The 22,957-nt window shown below is 43.8% G+C and overlaps 1 protein-coding gene across 4 annotated transcripts in view; it reads right to left on the bottom strand.

Moving 5' to 3' along the window:
* Positions 1-22,957, bottom strand: part of LOC144782636 (uncharacterized) — a 235,348-nt gene that overhangs the window by 109,036 nt on the left and 103,355 nt on the right. For 2 of the 4 annotated variants that reach the window (XR_013601188.1, XM_078661993.1), the window contains one exon: positions 10,202-10,332. The exons of the other annotated variants lie outside the window; for them this stretch is intronic. Coding sequence is in view for 1 of the 2 variants with exons in the window: in XM_078661993.1 (XP_078518119.1) it covers positions 10,266-10,332 (67 nt within the window). In the remaining variant the exon portion in view is untranslated. Of the gene's footprint in view, positions 1-10,201; positions 10,333-22,957 lie in introns of those variants that run through there. 4 annotated transcript variants of the gene reach the window in all.

Here is a 22,957-nt window from a genome sequence, read left to right as displayed (position 1 = left end):
TTGAAGGACTACTAAAGTGGGTGGCAAAATCAGCGCTGCAGGCCCATCAGTAGTATTTAATTTGCAGGCCCTGGACCCATGTAGTGCACTTTACTAGGGACGTATGAGTAAATTAAATGTGCCAACTGTGGCTAAGCCATTGCTACGTTGTTTAAAGCACAGAGCACATGCACTGAGCACTGGTAGCAGTGGATATAGTGCTCAGAGTCATATAAGCCAGCAAAAACGAAGTCAGCAAAATAGGAGGTCAGAAGGCTGAAAATCATGAGAACTTACGCCAAGGATGCCAGGTCTAACAAGTATTATCATTAGAGAGATGCCACAGTGCACTGATTCATACCCAGTAGTATGATTAGAAAGAAGCCACCATGGCACTGATTCACACCCAGTACTATGATTAGAAAACTTTTAACATGGCACTGAATTACACACAGTACAATGATTGGAAAGATGACCCAATTGCCCTGATTCACACCTGGTGCTATGGCAAGAAATATTAACCACAACTAGGGCAGCCCAACAGACCCATAAGCAGGGGCAGTAAAAGATATATAAACAATGGTTCCAGGGAACTGATTGTTTGCATTTGAAAAAATACAATGAGTACAAAGAAGTTTGTAAGAAAAATTGCAAAAATCATTACACCAAGGGATAAGTGTGCATATGAAAAAAAATTAAACTGAGAAACGTGCCCACAAATGAATTCAGAGATTATTTGAATTATTATTCGAAAATCAAATTGTTTAAAAAATTCCAGCAAAAAACAATCCAATACACAACCAGTTTGTGCTCAACATATTACACAAACAAATACATTCAAACATTACATAGAGCCTTAATATGTGCCATCGTTGCGGGATGGATAACACCTGACCAGCAGTTTGCGGTTCCACCCTCCAGATTGTGATGCGACCGCCCATGAAGCTTGTGCTGTGGCCCGAAAAAGGGCCAAGGCACAAGCCACAATAGAAAGGGCCATGTTTGTAAATATCCATGCCCCTTGTGCCAGGCAACACATGGTTTTTGGAGGGGCACTTGTGCCCCCCTGGCCACATAGCTGTGGCCCATGGGGGAACGGGACCCTGCTGGGGTAGGTCCTCCATGAAAAGGCAGTTGGAAACTGACATCATAATCCCTGCATCGGTGCCTGTGCAGGCACCACCCCATTGTAGGGATTAGGAATCCGACCGCTGTCCTAACGAGCTCCTTTAGCCTGTCGGTGGCGGTGGTCTTTCCCCCAGCCAAACTCACTGTGACCGCCAGAATCATAATCCGTCGGTTGGACTGATAGCATATATGTTGGTGGGCCTGCCACCGACGGCTTGTCTGTAGCGGTCCCACCGACATCATAATGAGGCCCATAGTGTTAATATAAGATTAAAGAACGGCAAAGGGTCTACAATTCAGTCTAACACAAAATGGAGACAATTAGGGAAGACAATAATTTTCCCAGTTTGCAATTAAAGCATCACCTGCATTACGACCCTAGCAATTAAAGGGCAATCATCTGGAGAAAAATAGTTTTTGAGCAGAAAAGTCAGGAAATCTTAAAGAAATAATAATAAAAGCAGATTAAGTAATACAAACAATATGTAAGAAATAGAATTATGTACCATTGCCATGTTACTCACGTCTAGACCAATGAACACAACTAGTGAAAACTCAATGCAATTCTTATACTTCATTAAAGTTAAACAAACATAAGATGGTCCTAACCTAGGGGCCAAAAAAACTCACCCAGGAGCAGAATTATTCTTTCCTCACACCACCCAAAGTTACAATAACTACCAATGATTCAAACAGCATGTCTTCCGCCCAGTCCTCATCTGGGCCGGCATTTAAAGCAGCACTGAACACCATAGAAATAAAAGAAATACTCCTATGGGGCGAGAAGCATTTAATGTGTAGAGTTTCCGAACAAAAATAACTCAGAAATGAGTGCTCCAAATGTGAGGGAAAATAAAATAAATGCATAAAGAAAATCAAGAATTAAATCCAAAAATTGTTGATTTTAATCTATACTATTATAATAAAGAGACAACTGGGAACCTTTGAGGCGGGTAAACTCAGGAACCACAGTGCCAATCAAAACACCCAATACAGCGTTGGAAAGGGCAGGGTAAGCAGATGGACATAGGCTATATAGCAGCAAAAAATATACGTTAGAAGGGCAAAGTACGTTCTTTGCCAAAGTAGTCCCTTGGAAGTAGCACCATCTCGGAGGTGGGCGTGTGCGTTAACGACGTTCAATGCAGTAGGCGTGCTGACATTTCGGGCCGGCCATTTCGGTAAAGTAAACAGGTCTGGCCGGCCAGGAGCGCGGAACCGACACCCTGCGGAGTCCGACATGCCAAACAAACGGCCAGGAGCTCGGAACCGACCCCCTGCCAAGTCACACATGCCCAACAAACGCGAGACGCACAACCTTAGGCGGCGCGGAGTGCCCGTGTCCGGGGTGCGTGATGCTGGTAAGTACAGCTGGCGGCACGTGTCCTCGGCCCGCTCGCTCCCCCCGGCTCTCAGCCGCGCTACCTCCTCCGCCCCTTCAGTACGCTCATTCAGCGAGCCTCTTTCCTCCTCCAGCCAATAGAGAGGCAGGGCCCGGGGCAGGGGCTACATCTCGCCCGGGCCTCTCTGGCACCTGGATTGATGTTCCCGTTGGTAGAACCGGCCGGATCCGAACGCAGAGGGACCTGGCCCGGACTGTGGTGGAGCCGCGCACCGAGGGCTTTGGTGGCCGGGCTGTACCCGGAGCGCAGGGAAAGGGGCCGCAGGTGGAGGCGGTGCTCTGCGTATCCCGTCTCTGCCTCCACGCCGCGGGCATCGGGGGCAGGCTGAGACTGGTACCTGTGGCAACGAGCGGGCTCGGGCTCGCGGGTAGGGCGCGGACAGGCATGGATCACATGGGCGCCCACCACATGCACCAGTGACACCCCGAGCCCATCAGCTTCGGCATCGACCAGATCCTGAACTCCCCGGACCAGGGCAGCTGCATGATCTCGGGCTCCCGCCTGCAGGACTCGGACTACGGCCTGGGCTGCATAGTGAGCAGCGCCTACAACACCATGACAGGGAGCTACAGCGGTGGGGGTGGTGGGGGCGCCGGGCCCGGCTATAACAGCGCCTGAAGCATGGCCTCGCTGCCCGGATCCTACAACATGGGTCTCAGCTCGGCCGGGGTCAGACACACGCCCTGTGCAAATGTGCGCTCTGACGGAGAATCAGTGTGAAAGTTTGCAAAACTTTGTGCGCGTGTGCCTGCAAAATACAAGTGCTACATGTCCCTCTCCCTGCCTGTCTGCCTGTTGCCCCTCCGAAGCAGAAATTTAGTGATCAGTTCATTTCAGTTAAGTTCAGTTCATTGTTGGTATTGTTTGTATTTATTCTGGTATGGTTTGTACTTATTCTGGTATCAATCGAGACATGGATTTTTTAGATGAAACAAAAAATGTTGTATATCATGAGATATTACAATAATTTGTACTTTCACATTAAAAACATTACACACATACATTTTGAACCCCCGACAACGTCGGGACGGGCTGCTAGTATTGAATATTTGTATACTAATGCACTACAGGCAGGAGGGATGAGGGTAATAAGGGAGACCCTTGATAGCAGACCTGGTCCAGTAATTGTCCCCATCATGTTCGTAATTGATCTTTTAAGTATCTCCCTTACACGCAACTACTTTGAAATTGATGGCCAATACTACATGCAGATCAAAGGAACATCTATGGGAGCTTCTTATGCCCCTAACGTTGCTTTTCTGCTTGTAGATGATTTTGAAAAAAAAATACATCTATGACCCAGAAACGAATATTCATTTTGAAAATATTCGTTCATGGAAATACTACATAGATGACATTTTTTTTCATATAGAAAGGGAAGACCCTCTCACTTACCAACTTCTCCAATGTCGCTAGATCTGAATTTTACATCACATTCTAGTAAAGAGCGCATTGATTTTTTGGACCTTACTATATTGGCGTTTGAAGGGACAACAAGGCTGTATACTAAACCTACTGCCTGTAACACCTTACTCCAATATACCAGCCAATCAATCGATCAAACAATCAAGGGTTGGTATACTCAACCAAAAGGGTCTCCTGGTGCTGGGGGGAAGGGCAGCTCCTGCCAGTTCATGGTGATTTGTCGAAGAGCCAGGTTTTGAGGTCCTTCATAAACTTGGAGATTGAGGGTGTCTGTCAGAGGTGAAGAGGGATGGTGTTCCATGCCTTGGCCGCGAGGAAGGAGATGGAGTGGCCTCCCGTTCTGGTCTTCTTGATGCGCGGCACCGAAGCGAAGGAGAGCTGGGCTGGGCTGAGCAGAGGGCTCTTTGGGGTGCGTGGAACGAGAGGCGGTGGTTCAGATGGGCAAGCTTGGTGTTGTGGGTGTGGGTGAAAAGCTTGAAGGTGATTCTCTTCTCGGCGGGAAGCCAATGTAGTGCCCGCAGGTGTTGGGTGATGTGGCAATGGCGAGGTTGGTTGAGGACTAGTCTGGCGGAAGTGTTCTGGATGTTCTGGAGTTTGCGGGTGATGTTCTTGTTTATTCCTGCATACAGTGTGTTGCCATTGTCTAGTCTGCTCTGCTGCTGATGAGGTTGTGGGTGACAGTTTTCCTGTGCTTGAGGGGAATCCATTTGAAGGTCTTACGTAGGAGAAGGAGGGTCTGGAAACACGAGGAGGAGACGCCATTGATTTGGCAGTCCATTTTGAGTTTGGAGTCCAGGATGAATCCAAAGTTGCGTGTGTTGTCAGAGGGCGAGGGTGGGTTCCCGAGGGCAGGTGGCCACCAGGTGTTGTTCCAGGCCTCAGGGTGGGGGCCCATGATGAGTACTTCGGTTTTGTCCGTGTTGGGTTGTAGGCAGCTGTTCTTCCTCCAACTGGCAACAGCTTACAGTCCTTCTTGAAAGGTGTGTTTGGATATGTTGGGTTCGTTTGATAGAGAGAGGATAAGTTGGGTGTCATCTGCGTAGGATACAGTGTTGAGTCTGTGGGATCTAACGATGGGTGTGAACGGGGCCATGTAGATGTTGAACAGGGTGGGGCTGATGGAGGATCCTTGGGGAACTCCGCAGGTGGTTAGCGTGGGATCCGAGAGGAAGGGTGGGAGTCTGACCCGCTGCGTTCTGCCGGAGAGGAATGAGCGGATCCAGTCGAGTGCCTTGTTCCGGATTCCTGCATGCTGTAGTCTGTGGGCTAGGGTGCAGTGAGAGACTGTGCCAAAGGCTGCCGAGAGGTCCAGAGGATGAGGGCCTCAGTCTCTCCTCTGTCGAGGAGGGAGGGAGCGGACATCGTCTGTTGTGGCAATAAGGGCGGTTTCGGTGCTGTGGTTTTTCCTGAATCCAGATTGGGAAGAATCGAGGATGTTGTTTTCTTTTATGAAGGAGGTGAGCTGGCTGTTTACAGTTCTTTTGATGACTTTCACCGGGTATGGGAGTAGGGAAATCGGTCTGAAATTTTTTAGATCGGTGGGGTCTGCCAAATGTTGTTTAAGGAGAGGGTTGATCTTGGCGTGTTTCCAGTCATCAGGGAAAGAAGCGGGCTCGAAGGAGAGGTGGTGATACGCGGAAGCTCAGGGGCAACAATATCAGCTGCTCTGTGGTAGATGTGGTGGGGGCAGGAGTCCGTGGGGGCCCCGGAGTGAATTGTCTTTATAGTCTTCAGGGTGTCTTTGATGGTGAGGGTGGTCCAGCTGTCTAGTGCAGGCTGCGTGGTGTACAGAATAGTTGGAGAAGGTTAAGCTTGTAGGTTGTTGTCGTCCACTAATCCTTGTACATTGGTGTAACTGTAACGCCCTGGGGACTCTTATATCTCCACATTCAGGAATCACTCCGGAAAGTTTTTTCCTCCAGGTCACTGTACCGCTCAAAGTTCTGGATTAACATTCCAAGCTACTAATGCAATTAGCATTACCTCAGACATTATCCTTGTCCTGAAAATTATCCCAGTATTTTGACAAGTGGATTGAAATGTCGTTGACTTTTTGCACCTTGACACAATATTATTCTTTAACAAATTGAGCTATTGTGCCAGAATGTGTTTTGTTAGTCTAACTACTGAATAATGCTATAGACCTTACTAATTTAATGCCTGAGTCCTTCTCCTTTTCCTTTTTTGTCAAATGTCCCACATATATGTTGTTTTAATTAAATCTTTTCATTAAAATGACAATAAAAACATAGATTTCATTGTACTTCTATGTAAATTACAGAAATAATATTTTAAGTGTAAGGGACCGCTGTTCTTTTGAAGTAAGTGACTAGAAAGCTGATACCTTGACCTCTATTCGCAGCCATAGTTATGATTATAAGATTACTTCACCGCTGCGACTGAGACATACAGCTATATTTCCTAGATTGTTCCAGGAGTTTATTTTCCACTTGTTCCTATGGTTACCCAATTACTAGTTGGGTCTGAGGCACATGCAAGGTTCCACGATTAATTCATTGGGCTTATTCACACTTAGTTGACCATTACAGAAGACTTCATCGGCCTGATTCACACTCAGGGCTACTATTATTCGACGACATGGGCCTGATTCACATCTGGAGATACAGTCATCGGATGACGTCAGCTTCAAAGCACGGACCAAGGTTAAAAAATGGCATAGAGGGTCTGATTTACACTCATTCAGTGGGCAAGAGTCACACTCAGCTATTATTACTAAATGACTCCATAGACCAGTTCACTCCTTGGCCACTGTTACCAGAAGACTTGAAGACTTACTTTCAAACAGGGACTGAGCTTATCAGATGACTCCATGGGTCTGATTCCCACTCAGAGCTACTGTTATCAATTGATTCCATGGGTCTCATTGACACCTGGGGATACTTTTACCAGATACCGTTTGCAGTTGGAAGTTGCACTGACAAATACATTGTCTGATATTTTTGTATACATATTTTATTTATTTTATTTGCAGCAATCAGAATTCTCCATCACATGTAACAAACATTCCTCCCCCCCTTTAATCGGTAATCAATGGGTCCAATTACATATCAACGATTCGGCTAATTAACGTTCGTGTCCAGTAGTCCTCTTGTATTACAATAATAAGCTACTGCGTACCACCAATCCACCGTTATTGTGGCAGTCAACCAACACTGTTTACATATTATATCTAAGCAAATGAACAAATGAGAGCTCCCTCCCCACTCCCCCCTCCCACCTCCCTTCCACCGGAGTGTTCCATATAATCGCAACAATTCCACAGATAAGGTTTGTGTTGATAAAAGGCCAGGATGCTCTTACTGGGTTCTACAGTTACCCCTGTGCGCCCCATCACACTATTCCCTGTCTTCCCCGGTCGATTGGCATATCAGCATTTGAACCAGCTCCTCCCATGCTCTTGCCACGTCCAGCGCCTTTTCATTATTCTGGCGTCGCGCCTGCTGGAAGCGAACAGCTCCCTCACTACTAGCCCACTTAAGCAGCTCAGCCCTCCACCTCTTACCACTGGGACCCTCTTTTGATTTCCAGCGCATCGTAATTTCCCTTTTCGCTAGCACTAGGCCCATATCTACAAACTTACTAGTTATCTTCGTCTTGGAGGTGTGAGGGAACCAGTGTAGTATGCATGTAGCCATATCAAAGTCCAATTGGCGAACGGAATTAAATTTAATAGGTCTAACACTTCTCCCCATTAGCTCCCCAAGTTCGGGCATCCCCATAACATATGCTCCAAGTCTGCTCCCACTGTAGCACATCTAGGACACATCACATTGCTAGCATTATAATATTCCATGATCTTACCAGACCAAATATGTCAAATATGCTCTATGTAAAATAAAGAAATGCACTAGTTGGAATCGCGCGTTTCTAGTGCCCTTCCATGTCCTACGCAGAATGTGCCCCCATGTGGCCTCCGGTATGGGCTTCCCAATGCTCACCTCCCATTTTAGGCGCAGCGTGTCCAACGGGGCTAAACCCCCATTCAGCATCCTCGAGTATAAGCATGTAACTGCTTTAAACGTACCGGCTGCCATCACCACATATTGACACGCCATCGTTATTTTAGGCTCTATCAATTCCTCCTTCCAGTGCTTCTGAATTGCACGCACTAGGGCCGCATGTATCAGAAAACCTCCCCTGGGGAGATCACACCTGATACCTGATAAGTCAACAGTTCCCCATCCTCGTATAAGTCCCCCCAAATACATTGTTTGATGTGTAATATTTCCGAAGCGTGGTGTAATATCATGCAAGAGTACGTATTCTTTCAGGCGTGAGGATAGGGTATACAGAATGAGGTTGCCATGGCCATTTCGGGAACGCCGACAATTATAACTGCTTTCATAACAGCTCCCTGACCCACGCCTGCCATGGAGACAGACTGAAATTTACTCCTGTCAATGTGAGGAGTACATCTGTTTCCAGGGTGGGAATTTCTCCATTGGAAAAGATATTCCCCTAGGAGAGAACAAATTAATAGAAGATCAAGTGGACTAACATAACATCATTTTTGCATTGACATGAAGCATGAAATCAGAAATGGGTGCAAAAAACATTTGTGTGTGCTATTTGTCGTTTGTTTGTGGAGAAGTGTGGCTTACTGGTTAGAGGAGGTAGATCCTGAAGCAGAGGTCAGACCCGGGACCAGGGTTCAATTCCCGACGCGGCAGGGTCTTGAGCCCAAATATCCACGGACTCGATAATTCTTGTTTCGGTACCTACTTGAATCACGGGCTCACACTCTGCAGCTCTGGGCATCAGCTTGCTTAATCTCCACTACGGCCCCCCGCGGCGGGATGCCTGGCTTCCACCTTGGGGATGCCCAGTACGGGTATCTCACAGGGAAAAAGCCAGGACGGGTTCCCAAGGCAAGCGCCGAGATGCCTACGGGTAATCGAGCGCTATATAAGAACGCATAATAATAATAATAATAAATCAGGCACATTTGCCTGATAACTGACTCAAATGTTATTTGGACTGAAATGCTTCGTTATTTGGATCTGAATTACCACAATTGAATTATGGGGTCATTTAATGATGGGGTTGTTTAATCCGGACTCTAGTATTATTTCTGTCCATTTTTATGTCTCAAACCAGGCTGGACCGGCAGTCTATCTCCCTTGATATTTCTTTGATGATATAATGGCCTCTGTAGCTCGTGCCAGCTCTACTGTTGGAGAGACATCAGGGGCATAAGCAGAGAGGAGGAAGATGGATATAGGTGAGTGAAAGAGCAGAATGAAAGGGAGAGGAGAGAGAGCGATCGGAGAGAGAGGGAAAAAGGGAAAAAGGGTAGAGAGACAGAATAAAATGTATTGAAAGTGAGAGATGGCGCAGGAAGGGAAAGTGGTTGGTTTGAACATTATTGCATGGTCTTCTTTTGGTTCTCAGTCCCCTTTGGTCTCAAAGAGGCCTATTGGATCCAATAGAGAGTTCCAGTGGATTTTGGGTACACCCTTGCTCACGATTACAGAGCTTTCCGGTCTGTCTCAGTTCACTGCTACTGATTCAATGGCTTTCCTCCATCTGCTTTGAGTGGATCAGTTGTATCCTTCTGCTGTCAATGAGACAGAACTCCTTTTTAATTTTGATTTCAGCGCTCCTGGGAGTGCAGCGCTTTTCTCATTCTCTTCCTGTTGTCATTATTTTATTTTGTATTTATTTTAGATTTTTATGAGGGCTTCACAGCTGCTCACTACTGCGGGCTACTCAAGTTTCTTCTTCATGCACTCCCCTCAACCCAGCCTGTGTACTTTTCTTTATTATCTTTGAGACTGTCTGTCAACTGTACACTGCTACTGGGCCACTCACTTGCCACAACTTACACAGAATTTCACGTATACTTTATTTTTTAATTTACTATTTTGGAATGGCTGTCTTTGAACAGTAAATTAAAAATTAAGAGTGATGAGGGCTACTGCATATGCATGCACGTACAGAGGCATTTTCCCAATAATTATTCTGTTTATTTCAACAAAATTATTCAAAGATGCTTGCCACACTTGAATGCATACATGTGACAGCCATCTTGTAATGATATTTTTTAAAGTGACAGAAAAATCTTTCAAATGCGACAGGCGTGCACACATATGTGGTGCACACTTGTGCAGTGACCATCTTTGAACTATTTTTTTCCTTTAAGAAAAATATTTGCAGGTTGAGTGAACATGCAAGTGCGGTGAATATATTGAAATACATTTTTCAGAAAAATCATTCTAACCGGGCCATCTTTAAATAATTTGTGTTTCACTGTAAGAAAAATCCTTTCAAGATGGCTGCCGCATTTGCATTTGCAAACCTGGGAGTGCGTCAAAATGCTGTGCCTTCCCAACATGTTATTTTCTTTTTTCTTAGCGTACTCCATTCTGCAGCACACCTAGAAAGAGACAATTGTTTTTTAAATTCCCTGTGGTTCCCGTTGTCACTTAGCCAAGTGCTTAGATGTAGATCAACTGCAACGCTTTATAGATGTATTTAATAAAAAATGAACATTTTATTCCAGGTGAAAAGCGAGTATTATGAGGATTTGCTACACAGATTTGCCAAATCTTGACTTGTAGCTTTAGAAAATGAGAAACAATTTGCAAGCCGTGCTGTGCATTCCTCAGTAGCTCCTTTTAGATTTCCAAGTCTCTGCGTCTCCCAGGCTACTTCTCCCATGACTTGGTTTTGGGCTGATGTATTTCTTGCTGGGTACTTTACCCTGCTGTGTGCATGCGCTGGACCTGATATGGCTGACAGTCAAGTGGGCGCCTAACTGGAGGACTGCCTGTTGTGTGTTGGCTGAGGGAAAATGTTCCTGTCTTTGAGAGCTGATTTTCTACTGTGATCTAGTTCAGACCTTCACAAAAAAGACTAATGCGGTGCCTCTGAATGATGACCTGCATCCCAGAGGTGACCACATCTGCATTAGGCGGTCCCTGAGCCACCAGTTGATCTCATGCCTTCTTGATGGCAAATAGGTCATTTCGATCAAACACTGCTTCATCATTTTCTTAATTTATAACATTTGAACTCATATCATGGTTTGGGAGTTCTGGCAAATAAAGAGTCAACTCTTCCTTAAAGCAACATTTTCCCATTTTCTGAAAATACTCAACTGTTATCATTAAGCAACATTTTTCATTTTTTGAAAACACACTATTCTTCGCACAAACAAGTGTCAGCAATTCTTTTGCCTCCAATTTCTTTTAATTTTCATCTGATACTCACGGCCAGTGGTTCCTCACATCTATGTAACCTCAGATGCCCATGTCAAGTAATGCCACCATATGCCAGAGATAATGTTAATTCGTCCCTTTTGACAACAGTGATCACCCCACACTTCTGAAGACTCAGGGAAGAAAATTCCTAATGTTCTCCCATCGCCATTCATGGGTCAGAATATTGAGATCACTCATTCTTGACAAAGCACAGGTTTTCTCTCTGAATTGGCTTTACATTTGCTCTTTCTTCAAGCACTTCTTCCTCTCTGTATGTTATCCAATGGGGGAGTAGCTTCTCAAAAACTCTAGCTCAGACCAATTAAACTTTTTTGTGTGTCCATTACACTTTAGCCATTAAATGGAATTGACTGAGGCCAAGTGGCATGTTTCACTATCCATATGAATGTACTTATGCTGTTGATCGATGGCTTCTATTTCACAGCCCGCAGACTTTGCTAAAATATATTAATTGTTACTATGTGCAAAAAGTTTATAGTATTGTTTTTGGGACGTATTTGTTCAGTGTAATAAATATATTTTTAACTGTAAATGTAAATGTGGGATACTTGTAAAGCGCACTGTTACTCTACCCGAGTGTCCTGGCGCTGTAGACCGCTGGGGAACCCGTCCTGGTTTTCCCTGTGAGATGGTCCCTTTCTGGGTATCTCCAGGGTGAAACCAGGCATCCCCGGCGTCTGTGGGGGGCCGTTGTAGAGATGAGGCAAGCTTAATGCCCAGAGTTACCGAGTGTGTTCCCTGGTTAGAGTAGGCACTGAAGCGAGAATTATCGAGTCCGTTGACCCTGGTCCAAGATCCTGCCGCGTCGGGAATTGAACCCTGGTCCTGGGCCGTTCTCTGCATACAGGTCTGCCGCCTCTAACCAGTGAGCCACACCTCTCCAAGTCAGAGCCACAAACAAGGGATAATAAATCCATCTTACAATAATACATATTGTTTTATATGCTGATTTAAACAAGATTGAAACAAAGATGTCAAGTTAATACGTTGTGTTTTAGGAACAGTATCATTGTATGGACCTGGGCATTATTTTCAAGAGTTGATTTTTATTTTTAAGCACACAAAACGTAAACCTGACTTTCAAGTCATAAACCTTTTTTAAATTTTTTTTTTTCGTTTAGACATTTAGGGGGTTATTACAAGTTTGGCTTATTCCGTGGACTGCAGTAATGCATTCTGACTACTGCGAGCTCTGCGATCAGTCCACCGTATTCTGAGTTGGGAGTTTTGCCTTTGCAGAGACCAAGGCTGGACCATCGGCACTGCGAACACATGACCGACCATAAGGCCCGCAGTTGGTGGAAGGCAACCTCCATAGAGCGGTAAAGAGGAGCAACATTGCCATCTGTATTACGTTTTTGCATTCACCACTGTCGAAAGACTGCAGCAACTGCACCGCGGGCACAGTGGACAACTCGTAATACGGCAGTCGGAAGACCACCAGCGCTGCGGTCTTCTTGCGGTCATTCAATGGTCAGAGCATGAAACTCATACTTGGGCCCTTAGGTAATCTTACCAAAAAACATATACACGTAGGGCCTGATTCACAAAGATAAACTGAGACGAAAATCTAACTTCGCGACTACTGGTACAATTCTAATCATTACAATTGCACAAATTTTTTATCCGATCATGTTACTCAATGAAATGCTCAGTGCCGCAAACATACTTTTTACCTTGTCACAAAGCAATAGAGTCTTGTTCATGAAGACAGGAAAGTGCAAACATGGATGACCATCACTCCACATTATCCAGACGCGGTACGAGGAAGGAGTACAGATACACCACGGCTCCAGATCCTCCTATTGGGCCCTTATCAAGGAGGATCTCTTTGTTGTTCTTGGAACCGCCTGACCACCCATGATTGCTCCCACATTACTTCACGGTCGCTCTCTTACTGGAGACCCTGCTACTACAGATCATATTTGAACTCTAAAGCATACACACACGCCCTGACGAAGTTCAATCCTGTTGAACAAAACGAGTTGGCTGAGGCTTTTTGCACATATATGTTGGATTATCTGAATAACGTTTTTCATACAAGGCTAATGACTATCTGTTGTTACTGAAACAGACGACCAGGGTAGTGCACCGCTCCAATTGTTCTCAATGGATGACCATCACCCAAATTAGTCATGGTGCTTTTTTGTTCAAATAATTTTCATTGAACTTATCAAAACAAGCAATAGCACAAGGATAGCAAGAGGGAATCCAAACTGAAATAAATCAAAATATCTTCTTAACACAATCAGATCAGAAGTATGAGAATATATAGAAGAAAAAGGGTAAGCAAAGGGTATGCACAGGTCATCAAAAGCATTTGACATATCCGGGTATTCATATAGTCATCTATTGAATAACATTATTAATAATACTGTAATGTAATCATGGTGGACATCTTCACATACTTAAAGGGATCATCCAGTGTAGATGAAACAATCTTTTTAACCTAGCTCACATTGCGAACAGTAGGAATAGAGATGTTAGGAGAAGTCTGGAGAGGGGGAGCGTATATCACTTTCAAAGAACGACAGCAGGACTATTCGATGGGTCAAGGGGAATGGCTACAATACTTGCGACTATGCCATGCGCTTAGGCAACATATCAGGGAAGGAGAGACAGTAATAGAGGCCAGCCGTTAGAAGACCGAGTACTCAGTTGTCACAGAGCAGATAAGAGACAAGATAATTTCCATATTTTATAAAAAAAATAATCAACAATGCTCCAGACCCCACGGCCGCTCTCAGACTAACATGGCAACAAGATGTTGGCACCTTAGAGGATGAGCAATGGGTGGAAGTACTACAAGGTCCGAGGGAAGTGGCGATCAGTGCCAGATTTAGACTCATCCAAGTAAACATTTTACATAGAGTGTATTACCCCAGGTCAGTGCTTTCTAGAATCGGCAGGTGTACTGACATAAGTTGCCATAGAGGATGTGGGTTGGAGGGATCCTTTTATCACCTCCTGTGGGAGTGCCCGAACATTCATGAATTTTGGAGTATTGTTGCTCGTGCAATGTCGGAGGTGGGAGGTTCCACTGGACGGCAAATGGTTCCTCCTGATTACAGAGGCAAATGAGGACTGGCCTAGACATGTGAGGACTTGGCTGGGATTGGCAGCAATAATAGCCAAGTGTAATGTAGCTAGGAAGTGGGGGGCTCCATCCACCCCCACGTTGGAGGAATGGGAAAATGACCTTAATTGGTGCTGGCAAGCCGAGACAATGATCTACAAAAGTAGAGGGTGCCCCAAGAAAGGAGAGAAAATCTGGGAAGCATGGAGGGTTCACAGGGGACTCTGAAAGGGAGGTGGGGAAAGTGTGCATGGTTTAAGAATGGTGACTTCAATGGCCAACATGTATAGTGCACTTAAATGTAAAAAACAATTTAAGCGACTATTGATTTGCTCTTTGTATGTACGAACATGTCAAGGTTTAATAAAAAGATTTACAAAAAAAACATTGCTAACAGTCACCAACAATAGGCATTCGAGAATGTTCCTTTGTTTGATGAGGTCTGCTTGAGTCTTGAAACTTATTGTGACTTTGTTCACCGGATGGCTCCTTTAACTTGCCAACCAATGGAATACTTGGTATATTGGCCCATCTGGGACAACCGAGTGTGAAAGGTTTCTTTAGAGGGAGTAGGGTTATGGACAAAAAGAACTAGTGAACCACTGAGTCACTATTTTAAACAGTAGGACTCAGATTCTGAAAGGTGTCAGGCCACACACAGCAGTACACAAAGATGCTGTGCTGCACTGTGTGACAGGGAGACATATGGAGACTGCTATATTTACAGAGATATGGCACTCTCCTCCCCTCTCCCTAGCACCAGCACTGATTTTAGCGGCATACACCTTAGCGCCATAGTGCTTGGGATTGTGCCTGAGTCCAGCATAGGTTTTGTAGCTTCCTGTACAAAATACTATGGCTAGACAAGTTTCAAATCTGTTCCTACTTTGTTAACACCTGCTTTTTAGCAGCATTAATTTTTGGCACTAAACTCTTTCTACCAAAGTTAGTAAATAGGGTTTAGCGTCAAAAGCATGGGTGGTTGCATGTGAATGTCCAATTACCACCTATGTGACGCCCCTTTGATGTGAATGAATGCAAAGCAGCATTTCGCGCTGCTTTACATTACTTTTACATACAAACCAACGCTAAAACCAATAAACGTTAACTTGTAAAACCCAAAACAGGTATAGCGCCCAGTTTGCTTTGAAAAAGTAACGCTAAACCTTTAAGAATCTGAGCCTACGTGTGCAAATGGTAGCCAATGAATTATCTGCAAAATAGGTCATAGGCGAAAGCATCTTGAAACTCGCCTTGTGTCCTTTAGGCTGAAATTTAGTTGGTTTTGCGGCTTCTCCGGTAGTCTAATATGTAGCACATTACAGTATTCCAATATAGTAACTACTGTTCGTCGAATGACAATTGCCCCAAAAGTCCAAACTCGGGTATAGGGATCTGGCACTCCTCAATGCAGAATGCCCTGCATTAAGAGGGTAATGTCTGAGTGGTAGTTTATGCACCTGTGAACATCATCTCTAGTTTAAGCCTATTGAACGCCTGTTAAATAATTGCCTTTGCAAGCACATGTGGAGCTAACTAATGAGCTTTCATGAAAATAGGCTGCTTCCTTACAACCACTGGTTATGCTATTAATGTTTTATTGCAGCATCATAATTAAGCATAATAAATAAATCATTACAATCCTAATAGGATATGTACAGAATGGCAAGACCGCGGCTACATAATTCCAGTGGAGATTAATGCTAATTATATTCCTATTCTTGAAATAATGATTTTAATAACTCTATGTCTACATGTGAAGCAGATGTTTGTGTGAAATGAATGTCCTCTAAATCAGGAAGGCAGAAAGCAAACACATAGAAGAAATGAACTTGAAATGATGAAGGTGAAATAGAGGCATGGGTTGTATGAAGTGTAAAAGATGCCACATGGAATGATACATCATGATACTTCTGTCCACAGAGATCAAGAGCATCAATATTAGATGAAGGGAGGTGGAGCTTTTCACAGGAGAGACATTACAGGGCGAGTCAAAGTTGTTAACTGAATTTGTAAGAATGTTTTATGTACCGTGATTGTGTTGTTTAGTTTTATGTATTAAGGGGTGCATGTACAAAAGAGCCTCAGAGACTTAGCAAGACTTTACGCCCCTCACTACTCAGGTGCATATTGTGCACCCCTGCACTATCAAAGGGGCATCCCAAATTTGCATTGGTGTGTGGTCCCATGCAAATAAAGCTATACCTTTGCCCTTTGGCCAGTATCTTGTTACCGATGCAAGTTCAATGGCAGAATTAAAATTAAATTACTTCCCACCCTATTCCCCTATACACCCACAACCCACTACAGAAAATAAATTAGCAACATTTACATAATTAACAATTAATCAATTAATTAAAATTAATTACCAATTACATTTTAATTAATTACCTATCAAAATGTAATTAACAATTAATTAAAAATGAATACCAATAAATAAATTTACATATTTAATTAATTATATTTAAATTACTTCCCACCCTATTCCCCTATAAACCCACAACCCGCTACAGAATTAAATTACGCAAAAGTTAAAACAACAAATTTCATTAATTTAAATACACTATAACACAAATACACTCTTTTCACACATATATTAACATAAAAAACACTATAAAAAATTCGATATTATTAAAAATTCGATAATTTTAATAACCTATATTATTTACTTCGATATTTTAACTGTCTATATTTTTAACATTCGATATTAAATTACTTACCTTAAAAACGATATTTTTGATGTCTATATTCTGTCCTGTTGATATTTTGTCCATTTGATATTTAAAACTCGATATTATGTCCATTCGATATTTTGAAGTCGATATTTTGACTGTTTACCGGTCCAGCCTAATCCTACAGTCAGACTGGTCTCCCGGCAGTGGGAGAGTGGTGGCTTTTAACAACTGCTCAGTATTCTACAGCTATGAAACAACCATGTTCATGCCAGTGCGGGTGAGAGCTTTTTTCTAATTGTTCACTTTGGGCTAGATTTACCAAGGGCTTGTGTTACCCTAACACAAGCCTTTAAATGATATTTTCTATGCCAAGCAGAGCCACCTTGTGTAGCTCTGTGTGGCATAGTAAATCTGGAGTAACACAGGCAATGTGAGTTGCAAGCTTGTGTTACTCTTCCCAGAGAATGTATTCCATGGGTGGACCGTGGGTGTTCCGATACATCAACCCATGATTTTTGGCACATACCCAGTTTTGCTAACATTAGTAAATCTGTGAGTGTGTCAAAATGGTACGCCTTCCCAGGAGAAGCGTAACAAGAAGAAATGTGTTTATTCCTCCTTTTTTTTCCTTTTGCTATGTGTGCTGTGTTCTGCAACACACATAGAAAGAGGAGAAAGCATCAGGGGATTGTTTGGGCAGGAAGGAGTTACTATGGTACAAGGATGCCTGTGTTGGTGCTTGGCGGCAACAAGCCAGCGCAGAGGGAGGACAGGAACTCATCCTCTCCATTTGACGCAGCCAAGGGCAGGACGTTTTCTTGTTGCATTGCTCCCAAATATTAGTACATCTGCCCCTTGGTTCCTGTCAGCACGCCTTATGAGGGTGCACTGGACAGACACCGATGGGGGAAATGCACCACATTACCTTAATAGTTTTAGAGCCTTATTATGACTTTGGCGGTCTAGGATCGGGCTGCCATGGCATCGACCTGCTCAGAGATAGCCAAAGCCATAAGAAAACCGCCTGCCAGAGTTTGAAAAAGGCACCGCAATGGGAGCATCAAAGACAGTTCCTGCAGGGCATGGACTATTAAATCCATGACCTGCAGGAACATGGGGTACATACAGACAGGGGGGACAACATGTGCCCTCCTGCATGCACCCCATGGCCCAGAGGCACAAAGGGGCCCTGTAAGGCCACCTTTGTTTCCTCTTCACCACACGTTTAATGGTGGTTGCACCGCCATGAAAAGTGTGGCAGTGAGGAAACTCGTAATATGCATGGTGAGATTACTGTGGTCTCAAGACCGCCACAACACTGCCAGGGATCTCCAATCCCTGCCGGTTGCGGTGGTGCCGATGTGGTGACTGCCCAAGTTGTAATAGGGTGGTCAGACTGCTGGTGCTGTGGTGCCATAATGCCTCCATGGCTAAGGCAGTCCGATAGACCGCCCTAGTCATAATAAGGCCCTTAGGGGCATATTTTCAAGGAGTGAGGCGTTAGCCGTCATGGCCTAATGCCTCATTCCGCTAATTTAGAAACCCAAGGCTGCACCCTATTTACAACAATAGGGTGCAGCCTTGCATTTCGCCCTGTGCTGGCACTACACTTAGCAGTGTAGCGACAACGCGGGCACCCTTGCACCATAGTGCAAGGGTGTCTACTTGCAGGGGAAAGACTGTTTATGTACAGGAAGGTCCACCTTCCTCTACATAACAGTCTTTAAATGCCATTTTGTCACTTCTATATGCGCTGCTTAATGCAGCACACAAGGAAGTCACAAAACGGCATTGTTTTTTTAAGTTTGTATATGTCAGGAAGGGGGACCTTCCTATACATAAACAATCCAAGGCATTTTGCTTTTTCCATATGTGCTGCACAAGGCAGCACACATGGAAAAAGCAAAAACGAGGATATGAATTTCTCCTCTTTTCGCCAACTTAAGACAGAGTTTACCCTGGTCCTAGTTTTGCCGCTGCCTCCTATGTATGCTGCCCTTGTAAATAGGGGGCAGCATCAAAATCGATGGGTGTAGCAGTGGAACGCCCACCGCAACCCACTGTCCACCGTTTCGCGCTAGGCGTAGTGTGAAAGGGGATCTCATTTACAAGGCAGGGTTAAGCCACGTTAAGTGGTTTAATGTTGCCTTGTAAATAAGATAATGCCCCTATCGCCACCACAACGTCTTAAAAAGTGATGTTGTCGTGGCGATAGGGGCTTGTACATATGCCCCTTATTATCTTGAAGGTTGTATTTGAGAAAGTCAGTGACTAGGCATAGGTGCAAGCAACTCCAAAGACGTAGTAGTATGTGGATGTGTATATCTGAATTTCAACAAAATTTCATCCAAGAAGAGAAATGTGTGTTTTGGAGATGTCTAGTCTTCCCAAAAAAGGGGTGCTGCAATTATAAACTTGTCTGGGGCTCAGCGCACCTAAGCAAATGCTTATGGCAGTGATGTGCGAAACATTCCACCATCCTTGTAGTAACTCGAAGATCATCTGGATCAAGACGTTTTGAGTTGAACAACAAAGCTACAGGTGGGAGCAGTCGCTGCTACGAGTCAAAGTAGAATCAGGGATCCTCAAGTTGAACTGGTGGTCTCTTCCACTTGCTCTTACTGTTGATGTTTTTGGAGATTCTTCTCTCAAATGGGAAATTGTGGTAGGTGGATTCTATTGAAAGATGTGCTAGGATTAGCTCAACAAATTGTAATAGTAAAGAGCTCTTTTGCTTTCTGGCATGTGACCAAGCAGGGTGGCAAGTCTCACAACCTGCTTTCAAGAAGGGTAGAGAATGGCGGCTGGTCCTGGGTGTATTTGACTTTGGTCATATTCTTAAGTATTTAACAATTTTTGGACTGAAATGTTTGGTGGTTAAGGTCTTCATTGGAATTGCCTGCCAAACCCACAGTGCTCTGTTCCTTTTACATCAGGATAAGTGATGGATCACAAGCAGCACCTAAGCTGGCTCAGCTGGCAAGAACTTCTCACCTGGCTGTTTGTCTACCTCTTGGCCACCAGGTCATGGTGACAGCCAGACCACCCTATTTATGGGAGGGCGCTCATTTTTTGTTTTCCCTATCCTATTCTGCACCATCACACTGGGCAATACAGTTCAAGCCCTCGTGTTCAGGGAGAAAACTTTATTCACTTCAGGGTAAGTGCTTTTCTGTTTTCTAAAATAAAACTTCCCCCTTGGGAGTTTGTATTCCAACCTGGCAGAGATCTTTAGATATGGCAACAAGTCCTCCGCCAGAGGAATGGAAGTTATGGCTGCCATTCACCAAGTGTGCTGCACGCCAAAGACTAAATGCATGTCTTCCAATTACAAATCACATGAAACACAAAGGTAACATGTTGACTAAATATATCACACCAGAAGTAAACACTGAACCAGCATGCACCAGAACATTTGCTGCTTATTTGGTCTGATGCAAAGCATGTCACCTGCTCACTGGGGTTCTCCGCTTGAAGCCCTCTTATTGAGACATATGAATACTTGGGTGCAGCCTGCTTTTATAGGGCACTAGCTCAAAATAACTGCTTCAGAAATTGACCGCTCCATCCTGCATGACCAGGAAGTCTTTCATGAGAGGAAGTTCTACTTGAGACCTTGTGAGTATCACAATTCACTCAATGTGCTTTTGTAGCCACCTCAATGTGTCTATCTGGTGATCCTTCAAGAGCTGGAACAAGCTCCAAGTGTTGGAACAACCTCCTTTGCATTTTAAGGTGTTCATCTTGTCACTTTCAGCCTCTTGGACAATATCCTAGATTTCCTTTTCATGTTGGATCAATGTTGGGCTTGGTGATCACCAGAACGATATTTCTCTCAAAGACTACATTTACCAGAAGCTTTGACATTGTGATATGTCCCAATAAGGATTTCAGGCTTCCTGGAAATTCCTAAGGACTCCACTTGCATTACCCATCCATGCCAGCATTTGTGGCAGTTTGCATTCTTTCCTGCCAAAGCCTTCAATTACTTGAATTCACTGGTCACTGCTGAGTCTCCACTCTCGCAGGCCAAGGATGGGTGGGGAACGTAGCACACCTGTCTCTGGCAGGTGCCACCTTTATCACACCTGAAGCATGTAATCATTAGACAGCTCTTTCAAAGTCTAGTTTTGCTTCAGTCCTGTGTTGGTCACTGTAATAGTGTTCCTCTTTGGCTTGCCCTCTGTTTTCAGACAATAATGATTCTTGATTCTGGAGCTATAGCAATCATTTTTTACCGAACCTGCCCTGTTAGCAGTGTAATTTCGTATCCTGAACTTGCAGTATTGTACTCTTGTTTCCTTTCCACATCTAGGACTGCTCGGTGGTGTTTTGTATGATTATTGAGCTAGCACTCATCAGTCCTTAGCTATTCCTTAAGCTTTCTCTTCTGCAGTGCCCTTTTTTGAAGTCCTTGCCTTTCTTTTCCTATTTCCTGAATTCCAAATTCCCAGTTTACTTGCCTTCCTTTTCTGCTTCTTTACGTTCTGGTGTTCTACCTTCCTGGCCCTGCTACTTTAGTTTGAGTCTCTGGTATGATGTGTTTGCTTGCTTTGTGCCAAATGCTGTCTATGTTTTCTTTCTGTCCTGGTAATAATCCCTATTCCACTCTAGCTCTATATAAATTGTGGCTTTGTGCTGATGCATCTTTGCCTGTTCTTGTGTGATCACCAGGTTTGATGGACACAGCGGACTTCCTAGGTAGTGTTTCTGGTCTGTTGCAAATATTGATTCTATGTTACATAACAGTATACATCAGCTCCAGAGCCTTTGCATGTTGCCCTACATGTAGATATTTGGCTGTTAGCATCTGTAAGCTCAGCTGTGTGTGAGGAACTTACCACGTGGCACTACTGAGTGCTTTGCCCACATTATTTTTAATATTAATGTTGTTATCTGTATCTCTTGCACATCGTAGGTATTAGTTATTCTGCATGCTGAATTGCCTCTTGAGTGCCAGTTCTGTAGGAACAGGTTTTTGTGCCAAAAATGCACAGGCATGGTGTTACGGTTGAGAAATGTTTTCTTTTCTCAAAACGTTTCCAGCTGTGCAAGTGTGCTGTAATGAATCTATGACCCCAAAAAGTGCAGGGAACACAAGGCTGTTTATATGCAGAATAATCATCTGGCTGCTATGCTGCAAGTGTTTCATAATCAAATTAACTTGTTTGTTGACTAAACTATGTGTGATAAAATTGTGTTTTTTTCAACTTATGTGATTACTTGGCCACCCCAGGAAATCTATTTGTAAGCAATGGTGGACATTATGGTACATTGCACATTGAGGGGGAATATTTGTCAACTTTTTTTGTCAGATGTTTAAGAACTATTTATGAGAGTTTTCCAGAAGCATTAATTGGCAGGTGGGGGAGATGGGTATGCTGTAATGCTTATGAATATAACTGGGTGCAATAGGGATACGACTGTTAGAAAAACAATGAAAACAGGACTATGTGACTGGGGTGAGCTTTAGTCTAGCAATATACCCTGGAGGCTATGGAACAAGCTGTTTTATATTTTCAGTAATTAATACTCTGAGTAGGAAACTTGATCGATAATTAAGGGAGAGAGAGTACTCAGGCTTTGTGTGAGCCATAGCTGAGCCGAGTTTCTACAAATAAACACAGGTTTCTGTGAGGAACCCCGGGTCTGCCCTTAGTAGCTTGGAACAAGTGGCAGGCTTCCCTCAGAAAGAGTGGACATAAGAACACGAATAGCAAACAACACAACTATAAAACTAAGAAATACAAAAGTTAAAAAATGTCATCCAATTTAGTCAAGCAACAAACAATTTTATTTATGATTAAAACAGACCAGAAAAGAAGCAAATAGAATATAGCAATTCAGAGACTTTACACACATTGGGCCTGATTCACAAAGGTAAAATGAGAGGAAAGTCTAACTTTATGATTTTCGATGCTCTTTGTGAATACTGAAAGTCGTAAACATCAACTTTTTGTATTCACAAAGGGCATTTACAAGTAGCAAATACTCATAAATGTCTTTTGTGAATACCGAAAGTCATAA

This window comes from Lissotriton helveticus, chromosome 9, assembly GCF_964261635.1.
Source record: "Lissotriton helveticus chromosome 9, aLisHel1.1, whole genome shotgun sequence".
NCBI lineage: Eukaryota > Metazoa > Chordata > Amphibia > Caudata > Salamandridae > Lissotriton > Lissotriton helveticus.
The sequence above is the reverse complement of the archived record's forward strand: the minus strand, read 5'-3'. Positions and strand labels throughout refer to the sequence as shown.